Genomic DNA, 18,370 nt, shown 5'->3' with positions numbered 1-18,370 from the left:
CCCAAAAATGTAGAGGGCCTACAAAAGGGCCATGAGACGTGAGGGTGAGGCAGCGAGGGTGGTGGAGAGAGAGGGAGAAATAGGAGAGCACATGAAAGAGTGCATTAGTGAGGGGGGAGGGAGAGATTGATTGGGATGGAGAGATGAGGGAAGGGATAAAGAGAGGCGGAGGTGAGGGAAAGGAGGGGTAGAACTGGCTGAAACACTTTTCTTTCTTATTATAATGATCGAATACAACATTGTGTTCAGTGTTGTATTCATTTCACCAACTTTTTAAGCTACATTCAACATTTCTGTTTTCATTTTACCCTCCTATCTTCCTCTCTCTTCACAGCTTACCTTTTTGTTTAAAGGGGATTTAGGTTCATGCAATATCTGGTGATCATTTTGTTGCTTTTGTAATCATTCCTTTTAAAAATGGTTCACGGAAAGCTACAAAATGAGTTGATGAGGAAATGATTGTGGCCAAAGGAAAGATGTCACAAAGCAAAAAAAATGATATTAAAAAGACTTATCGTAAAAAATTAGGTCCTATAGGAAAAAGGAAAATGTTAAAATTGGTCCAATAACTGTTTAGTGGAAACTTCCATCAGAGTTTACAGACTACCTTAATGGTCATTTTATACATAAACAAATAATGAGGGATGCACTGACCTGACCTTTTCATGCCGAATATTTTCGTAAATTGTGATATCGAGAACAAATCTCGAACAGTGTTGAATCAATAAACTGCATTGAGTCAGTGTTTGGAAGAGACTCAGATAATTCTTTAATCAAAAGCAACATCAGGCCTGACTTAAACATTGCTGTCCTAACTTTGTAAGCAAAAAGAGAAATGTCCATCTGCTCTGAATCGAAGCTCCGCTGCACATTAATTGATTGTTACCAACAGTTTTTACTTTTCTAATTATTTATTTATTTCAAGACTCTTCTAATATCCAGGATGTCAAAAACAGACAGAACAAGTGTGTAGGCCTATTCTGTTTGGATTTTATCAATGAAAACTTTTGATGTGATGTTAGATTTGTGTTCATTTCTGTTATTTTTATGATTGGGTCCTTGGGGGTCCTATCTTCTATTACATTCAAGTAAGGGGGCTCCCAGGAAAAACAGTTGGGAAACACTGCTCTAACACACCAATATCACTGAATGTTGTCTGGAGTATCTATTCAAATGAACGTCTACTTTTTGAGTCAGCAAACAGACACATGTGTATAATGTGTTAAATCTTCTGTATGACTCAGAAGCTTAGATGAGAAATATACATTTCAGAGCCTTGGACAAATGTCTCACTCTGTAGGACAATAAAGTGAATCTTGATCTTGATCTTAAAATGACTGTAGAATAAGGGGTATATCAACAAAAGGCCTACTTTTTATTGAAGTTACACCTCACAGTTCAAATGGAAGTGATGTACACATGGTCAGAGTTTTGCTTTTGAAAGATTAAGTACTACATTTTAGATCTAACAAAAGTAAATGGATCCTGATCTGGAGCTGCAATTTCCATCAGTGTCCTTAGGAGGCGCTTCGAGTCAGGGCTTTGGGGATTTATCTGAAGTCTAGCTCATCTTATCACCTTCATTGACATTTAATGATAATTATAACTTGGGTCACACCAGGGGCAGATGCACACACACACAAACACACACACACACTGCCTGGTTAAAAACACAAAGACATTAGCCGTAACTTGATGCTGAGTGAGTATTGATCTACTCTCAGGGGGCTTAGAGAGTGAGAGAACACTAGACAGCACTTTATCACAGCACTTGACCATCGAGGCTGGCCAGGGCATGTGTGTGTGTGTGTGTGTGTGTGTGTGTGTGTGTGTGTGTGTTAGAGAGAGGAAGAGGGAGCTCTAACAAAAGGCCTCAATATAGAGATATTTTGTAAAACACAAGAGCAGGTCTGTCAAACCTGTCTAAGAAAAACATTGCACTCATGCACATCTCAATCTTGAACATTATCCATCACTTACGATCGCTTTTCCTTCCATCCTTTCCTCCTTCCTTCCTTCCTTCACCATCTCCTCCTGTGAGGTCCTGACTGACACATTCAATCTGCATCCATAGCATTATACAGACCAGACTGAGCAGCAATCAGGCCTGTGTATGTGTGTGTGCGTGCCTGCATGTGTGTGTGTGTGTGTGTGTGTGTGTGTGTGTGTGTGAGAGACCTGTAGGGATTTCATGATTATGATTGCCGAGGACACGTGCTGCTCAAATTCTTCAATGATTGCCTCCAAACGAAACACAAATGCCAAACAAAACAATAAACCCTCGGAGAGAGAGAAATGACAACATCATATAGAGTGCTTTGAGTCTGTTTCTTGAAGATATCCAGACCGCAATAACATGCGCAAAAAAGTGACCAAAAGGGACCTGAAAACAAGGAGCAGATGGAAAAACAAGCACATTAAAGTGCAGATGTGTGTTTCATTGTGTGTGTATCTATACATTACATAGATCTAATACAATTAATAGATATTTGTGTGCTCGAACAGTTATAATATTTTTCATTACGCTCTTGGCCTGAGTTGTGGGCTGGATGGCGTATACTCCAACAACAATATTTATTTCCCACAATACCAGCACGTATAATTCAGGCAGCATCTACAAGTATAGTATGAGCATCTGTAACATTAGCCTTCACCTTGTTGAGTAACTAGACAACACTAATATGTAACTAAATGATTGTAAGTTCGCTTAATGGCGAGCACTATTGTTTTTGTATTTAATTGTTTCTTGCAAGAAAAACAAAGTTAAACTCACAAATCCCCCTCAATAGTGTAAAGATCCCCATAATGTGATACAGTGGGTGGGGGGTTCACAACATTGTATTCTTGTTTTCACCACTAAAACCTAAAAAAAAAAAAAAAAAAATCTATTCTCTATTAAGTCTACTAAATATCTCTTATTTGCACCCCAACATACACACACATACAAACACACACACACACTATCCTGTCCTTAGAAGCCTGGCCAAGTCTAATGACCGATGTACCGATCCAGACAGACAGTGACGTGTATGTCTTCTGCCTCAGACCTTCAGGCCTTTGGCACATCGCTCCCTTCCTTCTGTTTATCTCTCATGTATTGTTTCTAACGGTTTCTTAACTTGATATCTGCTCACGCTTTTGGCTCCAGATCAGAGCCATCCTGTTACGGTGGTAACTATGAGGTAGGTTGTCTTTGATCTTTTTGTTCTGATTTATTCATTTTTAGTGTCCGTCTCACTGTTTGCCTGATAAAGGTCTAGTAGGCCTATATCGAAACGTTGCCAATACATTTTTATATGCAAGTTAGACAGTGTGCGGGAGTTTACCTTTAAGTGTCCGTCTCTTTCACACTTGATTTATGAGTTGCACGCTCATATTAACACACATGAACATGTGCTACACATAAATAGCTTAATTGAGCTCTTAGTTTATAAAGCCATAGTAATTGACATTAAACATGATTGATTGTCTTTGTAATGTTTGGGGAGAAAAATAATTTCCACGATGTAACCAAAACAATGCCCAGCACTTTGAAATCCTCAGATTAATGTGTTTATTTCATCTGATTAGTAGAAAAATGGGACTTTCAGTAAAATAACATCTGACGTATTCTGCTCCTTTGTGCTCTGTGGACATCATCGAATGATTGATCATTCAAAAGGGAATTTGGAGGGGGGGGAGCTGGATACACTGCTTGGCCGTCATTCTTTTGAGCTAAAGTAATGGTTTATACTGGGAGAAATGATTTGTTGAGAGAAACGCTACAAAATAAAATGGCAAAGAAGAAGGTTTTTACTCCAAGATTTGAAATATGCACATCATTGCTCTGTTGCGAGTGAAATCGCTTGGGATCAGGTTTCCCTTCAGACACATTTTAAAGTACATAGAAATAAACTGCTTTGATTGATCCCTCATAAAAAAACGCTGGTGACCCCTGGTGTTTGCATATATATGATGACAGGTACCGACCTTAGCCTATATATTGCGCCTCAGCCAGACAGAAAATAATGCGGTCAACATTTTGTAGTGCTGTATTTCAAGTTTGCAGATGTATAAACATTGAACATTGACAAACAATTATTAATTCATTGCTTCAAGATTGATCAGCAACTTAGAAGTTGATAGAGAATGAAGGTTTGGAAGGACATTTTTCAAATTTTTTGAGGTTTAAAAGGATATTTGATCAAGCATTAACTAGCATAGCATGACTATTATTAGAATCCAACCAGTTCATAGTTTTATTACAGTGTGAGATAAAGTTTTAATGTCAAGCTAACTGTGACATGAGCGAAGCAGTGATGGAGTTGTAAGGCTAGCTATTATTTCAGTGTTGCTAATTGTCAATAAAATGTGTAGTTTAACCAGAAATATGTTCCACAGTGTTCTAATGATTTTGCCGTATACATTGTTTTTTCAGTTGCCGATTCATCAAGAAGTGGGTTAGGATAAAGAAATTGTCTAATTCGATTGAAATGTTTTACAAACCTGGAAAATTAGCTGTGTGAAATTTTACACCATTTGAGCTCCCCACCATGAGTATGATGTCAGAGAAAAATGGCTACCGTTTGTATTAAAAGACGATATCTGCTAGAATGTGACAGTGTTTGGTCGTAGTTTCGGTAGACAGTAGAAGGTGTAGGTTCATATCCAAAAAAACAACACACTTTATCATGTATGCTGTATAAACTCTAACCCCCCCAAATGCAAACTAATCAGTGGTTTGAGGTCATTGGATTTAATTGGTTTTATGTAGTTGAGGGTTTGTTTGAATCTCAGATTGAAGGAAAGTGCACAGACATCTCTCTTTTCAAAGCAGAATGAGAAACCACCTCCAAGTCAGCAAAGATGAGGTTCGACTTTTAAGGGTACATAAAAATACATTCTGAGTGTTCTTGAACATGATGATATTAAAACTTTTAGACGTGAAACTTAAATTGTAAAACTGAGAAGTCCACTGCCCTTAGTCAAACAATGGCCTCTTAAACAGCTGACATATATTTTAAAATTCTTTTTTTTTTTTTACAATATTCAAGTAAACATGTTAACTAATATATAAGTACAATCTCCATCAGTCTCAACGGAACTCTTAAGCAGCCACTATGTAAAAAAGTAGATGATTACAAATTAAATGAGAGACAATCATTCACCCCTTTCTCCCTCTATTTCCTCTTCTCCCTTTAATTTTGGCCCCTCTGTTTTTTTCTCCTTCATTCTTTCATTAGTTGAAAAAACATAGCAGGAATTCCAGCTGTAATACCGCTGAGATTCAGTATCAGTGCGGTGATTCAAACTCGTGTGCGAGTGTCAGTGGAGAGCAGAGAGAGAGAGAGAGAGCTGGCAGTACACTGGAGGCATTGCCTCATAATGATTCATCACTATGATATGTATATGCAGAGGAATCAGCCACACTGGGCATTATAGGAATACAGGAGAATTGTAATGAAAACATTTAAATTTTTTGAGTCTGCATTTATGTCTTTTTTTTCTCAAATACCAAGACAGTCATCAGAAAAGCTGAGTACAGACTTCCTGGACTGATGATTGGTAATGATGATGATGTCCTTCACTGCACGAATGTTAAGTCAACATGTAATTACATAAACAACTTGGGCAAAATAAGTTGATAATAAAACATTCTACTTGGCATAGGCCTATACCTTTTGACTGATATTGAAGCATGCACAAAGGGCTTTTCAGACTTCCAACCTCCATCAGGTTGAACAATGAGGTCCATCAGTGACTCTAACCCTATTTTTGAAGTCCATACAACATAATTGATAACCCATGAACACCTCTCTGACAACAGCTAACGCTTACATTCAGCCATTAACTAGTTAGTATGCTCATTAGCTAGGAAGTACCTGAAAGCTAATATTACTGCTTGGTAATGTTACATGATAATATAGTTGAAAAGTTAACTCTTATTGTAATTAGGAATTTACTTTCTAGATAATGTTGCTAGCTAGAAATAACATGGCTGTCGGATGTCAAAAAGGTTTTCTTACTTTGAAATATAGCCTGGATTCCCTCCAGATTTGAGTATTCATTGTTTTTTATAAGCAGCCTTGTATTGTTGTGAATACACCCTCCAGCTTTAATACTGATCTGTGGAATTTATATGAAGTACTTATAACTTCTGCTGTTTGACTTGTGTTAACTCATTCATAGTCAGTGATCAGAGTAGAGAGCATGTTCACTGCAGCAGGTGTTGATGTATACAAAAATCACTGTCTAAGAAATCAATATGCGTGATGTAATCGGGAGAGTGAATGCTATGCTAAGTTTAGTCACAGCTACAAATATGGCCACATAATCTCCAGAATGTCCCTGTTTATTGTCCTTTTTTATTTGCTCATTAATTGAAAGTGGTGAACTGACAACTTTTTGTCAACATAAGCATAAGACTTAGAACTATGAAAACAACAGTGCAACATTACAACATCATTCACATGTAAGATCAGAGTCAAATTGCTAAAATGCAAATATAGTGAATTTAATGAAAACTGACTGGATTGAGAGTTTATTGGTGGAATTATTACTTTAAGTTATTGTCACAAAAATTAGGAATTCCGACCCCCTTCTTTTATTCATGCATAACTTTTTCTCTGTACCTTTCAAAATTCTGCTTTTCTTATGTGGCGTGTGAAGTATAGTCAAAATTGAGTGCTACAAAATTATATGTAGGGGTATTTTAGCATAAATTGCCAAAATGACGCCATTTGGATTGTTAGTCTTAATGCCATCAGTGTGCAACCATGAGAAAATAGGACCCAAGCTGAAATACAATGTACCAGATTTTCAGTTCAGCTCAGTTACATAATCCATGGTCTCTCTTCCAGTCCTTACCTTTTCCTTTGCTGGTGTAGAGCTGGGGATACTGGTGCGGGGGTGGATTCTTGTGAGACTGTTCCTACACTTAAATATTATGTCCATAACCATAAAACATTCAATCCATATAAAGCCAAGTGTTCTGGATCTGGCCACAGTAGCCTCCCCAGGGTGGTGCAGTAAAAACCGCCCTGAGACGCCATTAGGTGGAGGGAGCTGGAAGAAATACTGGACAGAGGCTGGGACTGAATGAGAGCCAGAGCACAGCTGATGGTAAACTAATTTTGTCAGCCTGACCTAAAAAAAAAAAAAAAAAAAAAAGGAAACACACAAACGTACTCACACACGCAGTTCATGTTGTGTTCACACAAACAGCGTGCACGTCTTTATTGTGCTGTATCAAGCTATCAAGTGCCGACTGGAGTCTCCTAGGACGCTTATTGTGGGACAAAATCGTACTCTACCTGTCTCTCTCTATTTTTGTCTGCTCTCTTAACCATTCTCACATACACTTGACCACAATCTCACCGTGTAAGGCATCTGCTCCATCAGTTGCCTTGTCTGAGAAGAAAAGACCGAGAAGAAATTCAGAGAGACGTAGAAGTTCTGCGCAGAAAGTAGAAACACTGAGGTTTAAATCAGATCTTGAAATGAAAAAAAAAAAAATGTGAGTCCGGTTATTAATATGCAGAATAGCTGGAGTTAGGTCTGAAAGTGGTTGCTTAATTGACTATTTAAACATTATTTCCTGCCACATTAAAGTTGGATGCATCTCTATGCTAAGTCTTTTCATCCAGAGAATATTTCGGAATAATTTGATTTCAGTCAGAGCAGGAGGCCACACACAAAGCAAATGTGGAAATATATAAATATCATAAACAAAATCTAGCTTTAACTGTCCTTTACTGTAATATGTTTGTCTTTTTCCGTCACTGGACACTAATAAAGGGTCAGCAGAAAAGAAGTTGTAAGTGTAACCGGAGTGGCAGCTCCTCGGCAGGACATTACAGGAATTTACGATGTGTTAAATGTTTCCTTTGTTCGTCCCTGTGGCAGCTCACTCTGGCAATTAGGGGAGGCAGCGGTCTGCAATGAGTTCATTACCCCATTATATTCAGCTTTAAGTCATCGTGTGCCTTATGTTTTTGCAGTTATATCGTGTTCATTCAAAGTTTGCTATAGCATTTCCATTTGACAAAACTAATGATCACGCAGAAACACTTGTCCATCTTCATTTTAATTGTCAGCAAAGTAGAACTTTTAAGCTTAATTATTTTCAGTCGATATTGTGGTAAATCTGAAACTCAACAAAACTGTGGCACTTTGCCAAAGTCTAAAATGCCAGCAGACTTTTTGCCTTACACTCAGCCCCTGAAATAAATCCCATGCGCTATTCCATTTGGCAAACCAATTTGGGATGGATGGTGGGGGCAGGAAAGGGAGAGGTATAGGTTAGCTGTAGTAATAATCATAAATCACCTCTGAAATGCTGCCATGTCACATGCCAGACTGGGCCACTAATGACCAGGCCCATCTTTCACCGGGTATTTTTATCTGTGTGCCCTGACACTCGACTTCTGGAAGCGTCCTCTCGTTTTACGTCGTCAGCACCTCGGCCCCGGCCTGAGCACAAGTTCCTCACATATCTATAAATACCAGCCAGCTAAATGGCATTTTCTCTCAGCCACCCCCTCCGCTGGCAAGAACCAGAGGCTCTGTGACTTGGCAAAGAGACCCGCAGTCCTGCACCTCTGAACATCTTGGGTCTTAGCCCCCCCCTCTCCAATCCCAGCATCACCCTCCCAACAACAGCTGGCCAAAAAAATAGATCCATCTGCCACTGTCTTCTAATTCCAATGTGGCTCCAGTTTAATTGGACGAGTTGAAATTGTTTTTCCTTAAGAGAAAGTAAAGAGAAGCTAACATTGGCACATTTTATTAGTTTAACACCACCTGTGGGATTCGTTTCTGACATTGCATCAACAAAGATTATTCAAAGACCCACGCACGCACACACACCAGAAACACACAAACACCTGTACTTGCTTTCTTTGAGCACAATGTTCTGCCAAGTTTTTAAGCTTGCTGACATGTGGCACTAGAGTCTGCAGGTCAGCGACAGCTTCCTGCTATTTTGAGCTCTGTCACAGCTTGAGGTTTTAATTTATTCTGCCAGAATGTGTCAATCACTGAGCAGCAGAGTTCAGGCTTGAGTCTGCTTGCGGGAAGGGAGAGGAAAAACAATAGGACACAGCGGGGCGGCTCGTATTGAAAGAGTTGAAGAGGACTTAAAACATACCAGTTCCATAACAGGGAGTAAATTAGGTGACATTTGCCCCACTTCCCTGACCCTGTCCTTGAATTTATGTCTCAAATATGTTAGTCAACCCAGAAAAGTTTGTAGTCTACACTGAAAAAATAACTTTCAATGTTCTGTGACGCCAAAGTGGGATTATGCCGTTTAAAAAAAAAGCCTAATTAACACCTGTTGGTTGTCTCTGGTAATTGATAAACGGTAATGTCAATGAGGTGTATTGCCTTATATTCCATTTTACAAAGAAGCCCTCCCAACACAGAGCAACACAGTGATCATGTGACATCACGTCTATATGACTTTGTAAGGCTTCTCCTTTGCTGTTCCATGTAACTGACAATTAAAGAGCTCCGTTTTGTCACTTTGGCTTCATTCTCTGCTGATTCTTTGGTGAATTTTCATCCCCTTGTTTTTTCACTTGGGTCTCCTCTAAGGGTCAAAAACCAGCTATGTAATGAGAATGTATTCTAATGATGTGTTTGTTTTTGTTTTTGCTTATGAGCTAATATCCTTGTCTTTTGTGCTCCTCTATACCCAGTGCTGGAAATCGGAAATCACTGTTAATGTTTCTCATGAAAGCTGATACACAAGTGTCCTCTCACATACTTTCTGTGATGACTGCAGAAATAAGTTGCTGTGCTCGCATATTCCAGCTTTATATTTAGAAATAGGCTTCAAAGCAAATACAGTGTTTCCCACAGAATGACGCGATACCTGGGCGCTGGAGTTTGTGGCTGGTTTTGCTGCGTCTTATCTCTTTGCAGGACTCAAGAGGAAGTTTTGTTATGTTTGCATCGAACCGCCAAGGGCTCAGGCACAGTCTAAAATTCTATGCGCTCAGTGAGGTCCTCGCGCGCCAACACTCTCGTGTTCTCTCTCTGTCTCCCGTGCGCGCGGCAATTTTATGAAAAAATTAATAAAAACAGAAAATCCACCTTGAATCTGACTGGTGGGCATGTTGTAGCTGTCTGCCAGGAGGCTTGAGGCCTCAGCTCCACCACTCTGCCAGTTTCTAGGTTTACTGAAAGGTATAGAGACAGCTTTACGAATGGACTTCAAAACTCTGATTCAGTATAGACTGCTTGAAACTATATCCCAAGCAGACTGTTGCCTGATTTGCTTCTCTACGGATCAAATCTTTTCTCGTCTAAACCTGCAGTCTCTTTATCACACCAAGAGTTTTCAATCAACTATTTTCCCCTGCATCCGGTCCAGCCAGGTGTCTTGGAAGGCTTCTGAGCTTGCTTTGGTTGTCCTGGCTCCTATGCACCGTTTTGAAGTATGTTTTTTTCTTAAAGGGGACATATTGTGAAAGATAGATATTTATTTGGATACAGATAGAAGATATATTTGGGTAACCTGAGTGTCTACCGACCCACAAAATGTGAATTAAACCCATCCAGTCCTTTGTTTGTGGTCTGCAAAAGTCTTACAAGACAGAGAAAAACGTCCCGTTTCAAATGTGCTCTCCTTGTGACATCACAGTGGGGTTCTGGTAAAAGAAATCCCCTCCCGTCCCCTGATATCTCCAACCATTGACTCAAACCCCAGTCTAGAGCAAAACTTTTGTTCAGGTCTGCCCTTTTTATTCTCGCTAGCGAAGGAGTGATGTGCTCTACTGTTAATGGTGCAACGTTAACATCTGCAAACTACCTGAGCAATCAAGCAACGACAAAAAAAAAAAATCATCAGTAGAGTACTCATAGTTAAGATTTAAGTTAGAGCAGTTGTAGATACTCACTGAAATAAAGTAGTTGTGTTTAAAGTTGTGTTTTTGTACTGTAGGGCTCTCCAAGGTTCCTTTCCAGCAGAGAAAACACAACACAGCGCCATCTAGCAGCCAGATACATGTCAGATCCTTATCCAGCCTCAGCATCACCCATTCTAGCACCTTGTAACTGACAAGATATGACAAATGACAACCCCAAGACTGCATCTTATAAACATGCAGCCACTTTTGTGTATTTGACATCACAACACTGCATTCCTGTCTCTTTGCAGCTGGTATAATCTCCTGCATCTAAAAACAATAATGGGACTCTCCTATTGTATCTCCTTGATCTCATTCTTTTTGCTTTGTCAGTCTGTCGGTGGCTTTCTCTTTCTTAGTCCGCAACTGCTGTGCCAGCCAATGCCACAAAGACCAGAACTCTTGTTTTTGAATGTTTGTGTGTGGGATGCCAGGAAACTTTGGCTCTTTTAATTCTACATAAAGCGTTTAGAATCATGTAAACAACTTACATTAGTTTGCATGCAAGGGACAGAAAAGCAGGGAAAATGATGGAAGATGTGTTTGTATGTATATCGTGTGCATGTGTGTGTGCATGAGTGTGTGAGTGTCAGTGTTTGTGCGTCTATGTGAAAGTCAGCAGAATCTTAAAACCAACAATCAGGGTTCCGTACGACAGGCTGCTGACATCATCATCACAAATAAATGACAGCATGACAAAGGAGCGCCTGTATGATCCAGCAGTCATAGAATCCATAAACCAAAACAAACATCAATTTTTCAAACAAACTTAACTTCATGGCCGAATCTGTCATCTTTTTTTTATGCCACTGTGGAACTCTAATGTCTGACATGACAAGTTTGTTGGGTTTTTTTTGTAAGCTTTGCATGTTTTGTGTCATTTCTCTGTTTTTAATTGTACACAGCAGCATGTTTCCCTCGGTTTGCCCTTTGATTTTTGTGTTGTCGCTGCTCTTGTATGTATATTAATAAATATTTCAGTAGGTTCAGTTAGCTCTCTCTTATGGGGACAGGACTCTAAGTTCATCAGGACCTTCTTTGAGCTCAGAAGCTACTTATATCTAAATCTACCAAATAGAAGTATAATGGTAATGACGAAGTTGGACTGATTTATAATTTGACAAGAATTAAGAAGTATGATCATTTTGAGTTGTCTGTAGGAAGGCCTAAAACAAATTATTTTATAAACACTTTTCTATAGGCTACTAATAACAACACCTTGACATATAACTGCCATCTTTACCTTTTGGAGTTATTTTCCAGTTTTGTAATGCAAAGGAAATCATCACGCAGGGTAACAGTAAGCTTTTTTTCACCTCTAGGAGAAGACTGAAAAAAGACTGCCAAATCAGAGATTTTACAGTAAATAAAACATATGGGGGGGGGTCTTTAATACTTTATCTCAGTCTTCCTGACATTCTGGTGACGGCCCTGACAGCAACCGGACTTGAGAGTGATAAAGGAAAGAGTGATAACATTATTGATTAAAGTAGGCTACTACAAACACAAATGAGAGCAATTGACAACCTTTATAGAAATCTATGTACGTTATTTTTGGATCCACTGACCCATTACATTAATGCTGAAAAAGCAACAGCGAATTAAGAAGCTTATGGTTTTCATCACGCATTCAAAAAGAAAAAAAATGAATCAAGCTGCAAATTACCATTCTTAACCATTTATTTTAGGCAAATGCTGTGATCTGGAGAAAAGGGGTTCATTATTTTCTTATCTCAAGAAAATACATAAAAATAGATAGGAAGGTAATGACCCTGTGATCCAAAGCAGACAATATGCTGTTTGAATCTTGTACATCTTGTAATGTTTATCAGAAATATGAAGTGTCATCACACCAACAGCTTAAAAATGCACATTACCATAATAATGACTTAATGATTCTTGATTGATAAATTATTAATGTTAAGGCGGCAGATACAACTATAGCCTACACTATGTGATAGATTGATATAGAGATATAGAGATAGAGAGATAGAAAGGTATAGTCTGGTCAGTGAGGTACATCAGTGAGTTGTTTTGCTCTGATGGGTTAAATAAAACTGTGAGCACGTCATTTGCTCAAACTATTAATAAGAATGTCACTTTGGTATCCCCCTCCCCCTCTGAACCCCATTAGTCCATTGGACTCTTGCCCAACACTGTCCGCATGGCAGCTGGGCGCATGCGCAGCGGCGCGGTTAGCGATAATGAAGTTTAGTGTAATGCGTGTGAAACAGCCTGGTGATCAAAGTTGGACGCGCAGTGAAAATAATACAGTTTCCCGCTGAAGTGAGCGGACAGGTCACCGAGACAGACACTCGGGACTCGTCTTTGAGTTTTTTAACGTGTTAAATCGAGTGTGAATGACTCTTCTGGCTTTGTTTTTGGACTCCGGCTCGTAATGGGCAACAGTGGCTGAAGTGTTTTGATCCAGTCAGTGACAGGCTGCAGACAGCAGGGAGAGCTGTGCTGAGACCACTCTGTGTTTGATTATGAAAGTTAGTGAGGAGTGAAGGAAATCTGGGAGCTTTGTTGGGACGAAAATAACCTGATACAGCAGGTAGGCTATGTTCACTTTGTTTCTCTATTTACAGACAGATGCAGAGCTGTGCTTTGACTGCTATGTCAGCTCAGTGAAAGTGAAGGTGGCTGCAGATAGCCATCTGTTATTATTACTGGTACTTTGATTCAGTCAAGCAATCAATCATTTTTTTTTCATTCAGGCTATTTAACACCATATCCCTAGATGCCTATTTCACGACACTCAACAGAAAGAGCATGCAGTTCTCCAGTTTACTTTTGGTTTTTTTTTTTTATTAAAAGAAAGCCAAAAAAAATGAATCCCTCATAAGCAGTATGCAAACTTACTATTGACAGTCAGAAACTTCGAGCAGATCCTGATTTGTTGTTGCAGCCAGATCTGCCGTGACAAATTCTGATTATTAAAAAAAAAAATCTTAGTATAAAAGGAAGCATTGTCAATTCAATTGTGGTTATTTTGAGTGCTTGATGCTACTATCCTATAGGTGATTCCTTTCAAATGAAAAGTAATGGCCATCGTAAATAGCCTATTTGTTGTGTAAGTTGTTGTCGTTAGGCAATTCCTTACCTGGTTAAAGGCCTACGTTTTTAATGGATGTGAAATGTGAATCATTTGTTGATTTGTTCTGTGAGCCGGTAAAGTATTCATACAATGTAACTTTATTTTATCAATATAGTCAATTCGTTTTCGGTTAATACTTTACCTTAAGAGGAATGTTAATGTTTTTTTTGTTGAGGCTTGCAGGAAAACAAGAGTGTCATTTTATAGACACCGGTTTTGTCAATCTGCTGTGACGTGAACATTTTGATTGTTGAAAACTCTAAAAGTGTTTTGATCTTGAATGTGATGTTGATGAGGATGTGTGAAGGCAGGTCACTCTCTCTCTTTCCATCCTCCCACGTGGAGGCATTCAGCTGCTCCCTCTCTTTGCTCCGCCAGCATCCCTCCGCGTGTCCACTGTTTTTTCTCCCCATCTCTCGTCCCACGTGGAGTTTGTGTTTATATTTGATATGTAGGAAAGGGGGAATCTTAAACCACGGTCAAGCTCTCGGGGCTTGAATGGCCCCTGGTTATTGGCCTGCCCCCTTACAACCTGACAAGTTACACTGCGACTCAAAATCTGATAGGCCGTCTGCGTCTTAATCCGTGCAGATTACGTTTCACATTAAGGGCTCAAATTTAACCAACGATTATTAATGCGCAAACCCTGGACACATGTGACCTAATGAGTTTGGATTTAAGGAAAATAACCATACACAAATTTGCACAAAAGATAAACAAAAAGTTCTGTATTGGCCCCCCTTTTTTGGTAAATTGTTTAAAGCCAGATATAGCCTAATATTGGCACTCGAATAGGCCTATTAAATTCTCGGATTTGCATTGTTAGACACCTGGGGTTTTCTGTTTACTGTCATGTGTTTTTTTTTTACATTTTAAATAGGTTTTATGATTTTCTCTTTAATTCCAGAAATTTGTGTAGGTCCTTTATTTGTGTGGAATATTGTGTCATTTTATCTGAAATAAAATGTAGCCTTATGTTGTTGTTTGTTTATTTTCTTCTAATTAAATGCATCTTGAACAAATAGGCCATATAAACACTCACTCGTTAAAATAAATGTAAAATAGAAAGGCCTATTATTTAAAGGGTAGGATACAGGTCTAGGTTTTTAATGCCTATCTTGATAAATACAAATAAAAATAAGAAAGAGCCTTCAACAATGTTATTTCCCTTGAATGTGGTCGCCTATGCGTTTAAATATACTTAGGTCTTAATTGTAAAACTCGGGACATATAATAGCGTCATTTATCTTTCCAACTATTCCACAGGCTTAATAAATACTCTGCATGTCCACAATACTGTCCCTTGGTATTTGAAGTGTGGTCCATTAAACCCAGATATCAGAGTAGATGCGTGTCTACATTACGCGTGACAAACATTTATAAAAAAAAAAAAAAAAAAAATTATAAAAACATTTTAGGAAGTGGCTTTTTTAAAAAGTATCACAGCAGCAGTCTGCGGTTTGTTCGACGGCCTCCTCTGAACGGTTTGTAAACGTAACATTCCCGCACTGTGTCTGCCTGAGTAGTCCACTTTAAACCCTCCGTCGTCTCATGTGTTTCTTACGTCGCCGTCAAAAGCCGTGGAGGGAAATATAATTCTCTCTGCTGGGACGCCAAAGGAAATGGCAGCATTATTGATTCCTTGCGCAGTGTCAGGTAGCCTAACTACGGGGTGGATTAAGGGCCATGTGAGGCAAACGTGGAGTGGGTGAAGGAGAAACCTATAAGAGGTGGGCAGTGGTTCATTGCACTAACATTAATAAAAGTCAAATTACCAGTATCAAACTGAGGACTATAGCTTTTATTGATATCTTCAAGGATATTTGCAAACTTTGCAACATTCTCACAACAAAAAGTAAAATTAGCTGTAAATATTTCACTTTAATGCCCATAAAGCTCGGCATTCATTTCACTACCTTTTAAAATGATTTACAATGTTTAATTAATGATTGTCCAATAAATCCTTTAAAAATAAGAAGAAGATTAAGACATGAATCCACGAGTGCAAACAGACACTAGGTTGATTCTGTCCTCCACAAAGGTGAGAGGAAGGGAGAGAGAGAGAGAGAGAGAGAGAGAGAGAAAAGGAGAGAGGGAGGGAGAGAGGGTGAGGGTGTGGGAGGCTGGTGTACAAATCAATTCACCTGAGAGACGCATTATTGTCTTGGGTTTCAGGCGAGGAGGAGCTGAACGCTATGAAAAATTAAAAGGATGCCAGTTAGTTTAAAGGATCGAGCCAGACAACTCACAAGCACGCACACACAAACACACACAAACACACTAAGTAACACGACTGTAAAAAGACTTCTACTGGTCTTATTCAATGCTTTTACTTGATGTTAGATATTACTTTGCTTTTAGCCTTATTTTAGATTAAGTTCAACATAAAAAAAAAAAAAATACTGATTCCAGGTTTCTGTCTGTTAAAAGGAAGTGTTTACTTGTTAAGTAGTAATATAAAGAGTGCAGTGTAAATCTGCTGCTCAATATGTAAAGTATCCTGAGTTTGCTGTTATTTGGCCCTATGTAAATAAAACTTTTCTTTTAAAATATATATTTTTTGGTCTTTTTTTTTTGCATTTATTGATAATAAAGCTGAAAAGAGGCAGGAAATGTGGGGAGGAAAGAGTAGCGTTAACATGCAACAAAGGGCCGATGCCAGGAGTCGAACCTGCACACGATGCTCAGACTGTAACCCTTATACTGTAGCCTATATGAGGGCGTCTGCTGTACCGACTGAGCTTAACCAGCAAAACGGACTGTTCGCTGATTGAAAACATACTCAAAGCCTATATAAAACTGCACAAAGTAGATATTTACAACTTGCTGTGTTTGTATGTATGAAGAGTTAAAAAAGCAATTTTAGAAGAAGTTGACACTAGTTTTTCATTATTCAGATCAGCTCAGCTGCACTCATAAGTATCTGGGGAAAGCAGATCTAATGACAAGGAAGTGTTTTTCTTGTGAGCGTGGATTTCTGCAGCCTTCTCTTTTGTTCAACTGTCAAACTCTACTGCGGAGAGGAGCCATTTTGTGCCTGTCTGCCCGGGATGCAGTTGCATTGTTTTCCACTCGTTCAGCCTTCCCTTTGTAACCGCATGACAGTACGACATGAACAAGATGCAATTTCTGTCAACATTTTCTGATCACTATGCGTTCAATCTTGCTGCAGTTGTAGACAATCACCTCGGCCCGCCGCAGACTCCTGCGCCAACCTGTCTCCTGTCTCGTATTAACGGGGTCACTCACTGTCCCGGTGAGCTCGCCAGCCTCTGTGTCTGTGGTCCAGAGCCAGCCAAGCAGCCAGATCATTTACACTTCTCCTTTTTCATTGTTGATATTTACTTCTGCAATTATCTCTCAGCTTCACCCTCGGCTGAAGATGATATGGCGAAGTTAGCGCTCCTGCTTCCCTGATTCGGTCTCCTGTTGCTCACACATAAACACAGTGACAGGAGGCCCGACAGACAAATGTAGATGTGAAAAAAAAAAAAAAAGGATGAAAACTGCATCATGAGTCAAACCACAATAGAAGCTTTCCAGCAACATCCCTGTGATGATTGCCTTTCATAGACCTTTGCACAGGTGAGCAGTAAAAGGTTTATTTCATTGACACACATTTTTATTTTCTCTCTTTGTCCCTGAAGTGTGTGTCGGAGGACAATCCAAACAGCCATGGAGGCCTCACAGGACCTCAGCGAACAGATGGTGAGTTAAATGCTACTGTAAGCATTGAAGTGTGTGTGTGTATGTGTGCGTGTGTGTGTGTGAGGATACCTTGTATCAGCCACACAAGTCAGAGGAATGGGTGCGTTGGAGAGATGTGTATATGTGAGTGTAGGTTAACACACAGCAGATGTGGTTCAGTGAGTGTACAGTAACCAGATGGCAGCAGTCAGAGTGAATGAGACTTCATGAGAAACAATGCTGGACGAGGACTTCAATCTAGGGAACTCTGTGTTTTTCAATGCAACATTATCTGTGAATGCAGCCAACTGTATCCACCACCATTTATCCTTAACTCGATTGTTGTTTATGAAGCACTCTTTCATACAAGCATGCAATCCCAAATAGGGGAAAAAAAAGATGGACAGTAGGATATGTTTTAAAACACCTAGCTATTTCAAGGCAAAAATAAAATGATTGACTCAATTATTGATTAAATTGCACAACATGGTTTTTCATACTGTTGGCTTTTTGCTCTCCCATCATCCTGCACATTCTAGCACACACTGTGCACCTCCATTATGCCCTGCTTTATTTATATTACATAAAGCTTAAATTGTATCATTCATTTTGTCTTATTTAAGTATCTCAATAGCACACTCTCCAAAATGACTTCATTTTTTCTGTAAACTTACTTGGCATGAACCTGATT

At 39.2% G+C, this 18,370-nt stretch overlaps 2 protein-coding genes across 11 annotated transcripts in view; one reads left to right on the top strand and one right to left on the bottom strand.

The window, feature by feature from the left end:
• LOC132985078 (alpha-N-acetylgalactosaminidase-like) overlaps positions 1–18,370 on the bottom strand; it is a 423,896-nt gene that overhangs the window by 377,895 nt on the left and 27,631 nt on the right. The window lies entirely within an intron of this gene.
• eya4 (EYA transcriptional coactivator and phosphatase 4) overlaps positions 13,066–18,370 on the top strand; it is a 43,046-nt gene continuing 37,741 nt past the window's right edge. For 8 of the 9 annotated variants that reach the window (XM_061052231.1, XM_061052228.1, XM_061052229.1 and 5 more), the window contains exons 1-2: positions 13,068–13,449; positions 17,640–17,700. Coding sequence is in view for 7 of the 9 variants with exons in the window: in XM_061052229.1 (XP_060908212.1) it covers positions 17,668–17,700 (33 nt within the window). In the remaining 2 variants the exon portion in view is untranslated. Of the gene's footprint in view, positions 13,450–17,639; positions 17,701–18,370 lie in introns of all 9 variants that reach the window. The other variant, XM_061052232.1, reaches the window with a different exon arrangement.

Source organism: Labrus mixtus, chromosome 12 (assembly GCF_963584025.1).
Source record: "Labrus mixtus chromosome 12, fLabMix1.1, whole genome shotgun sequence".
NCBI lineage: Eukaryota > Metazoa > Chordata > Actinopteri > Labriformes > Labridae > Labrus > Labrus mixtus.
This window is presented reverse-complemented; position numbering and strand designations above follow the sequence as displayed.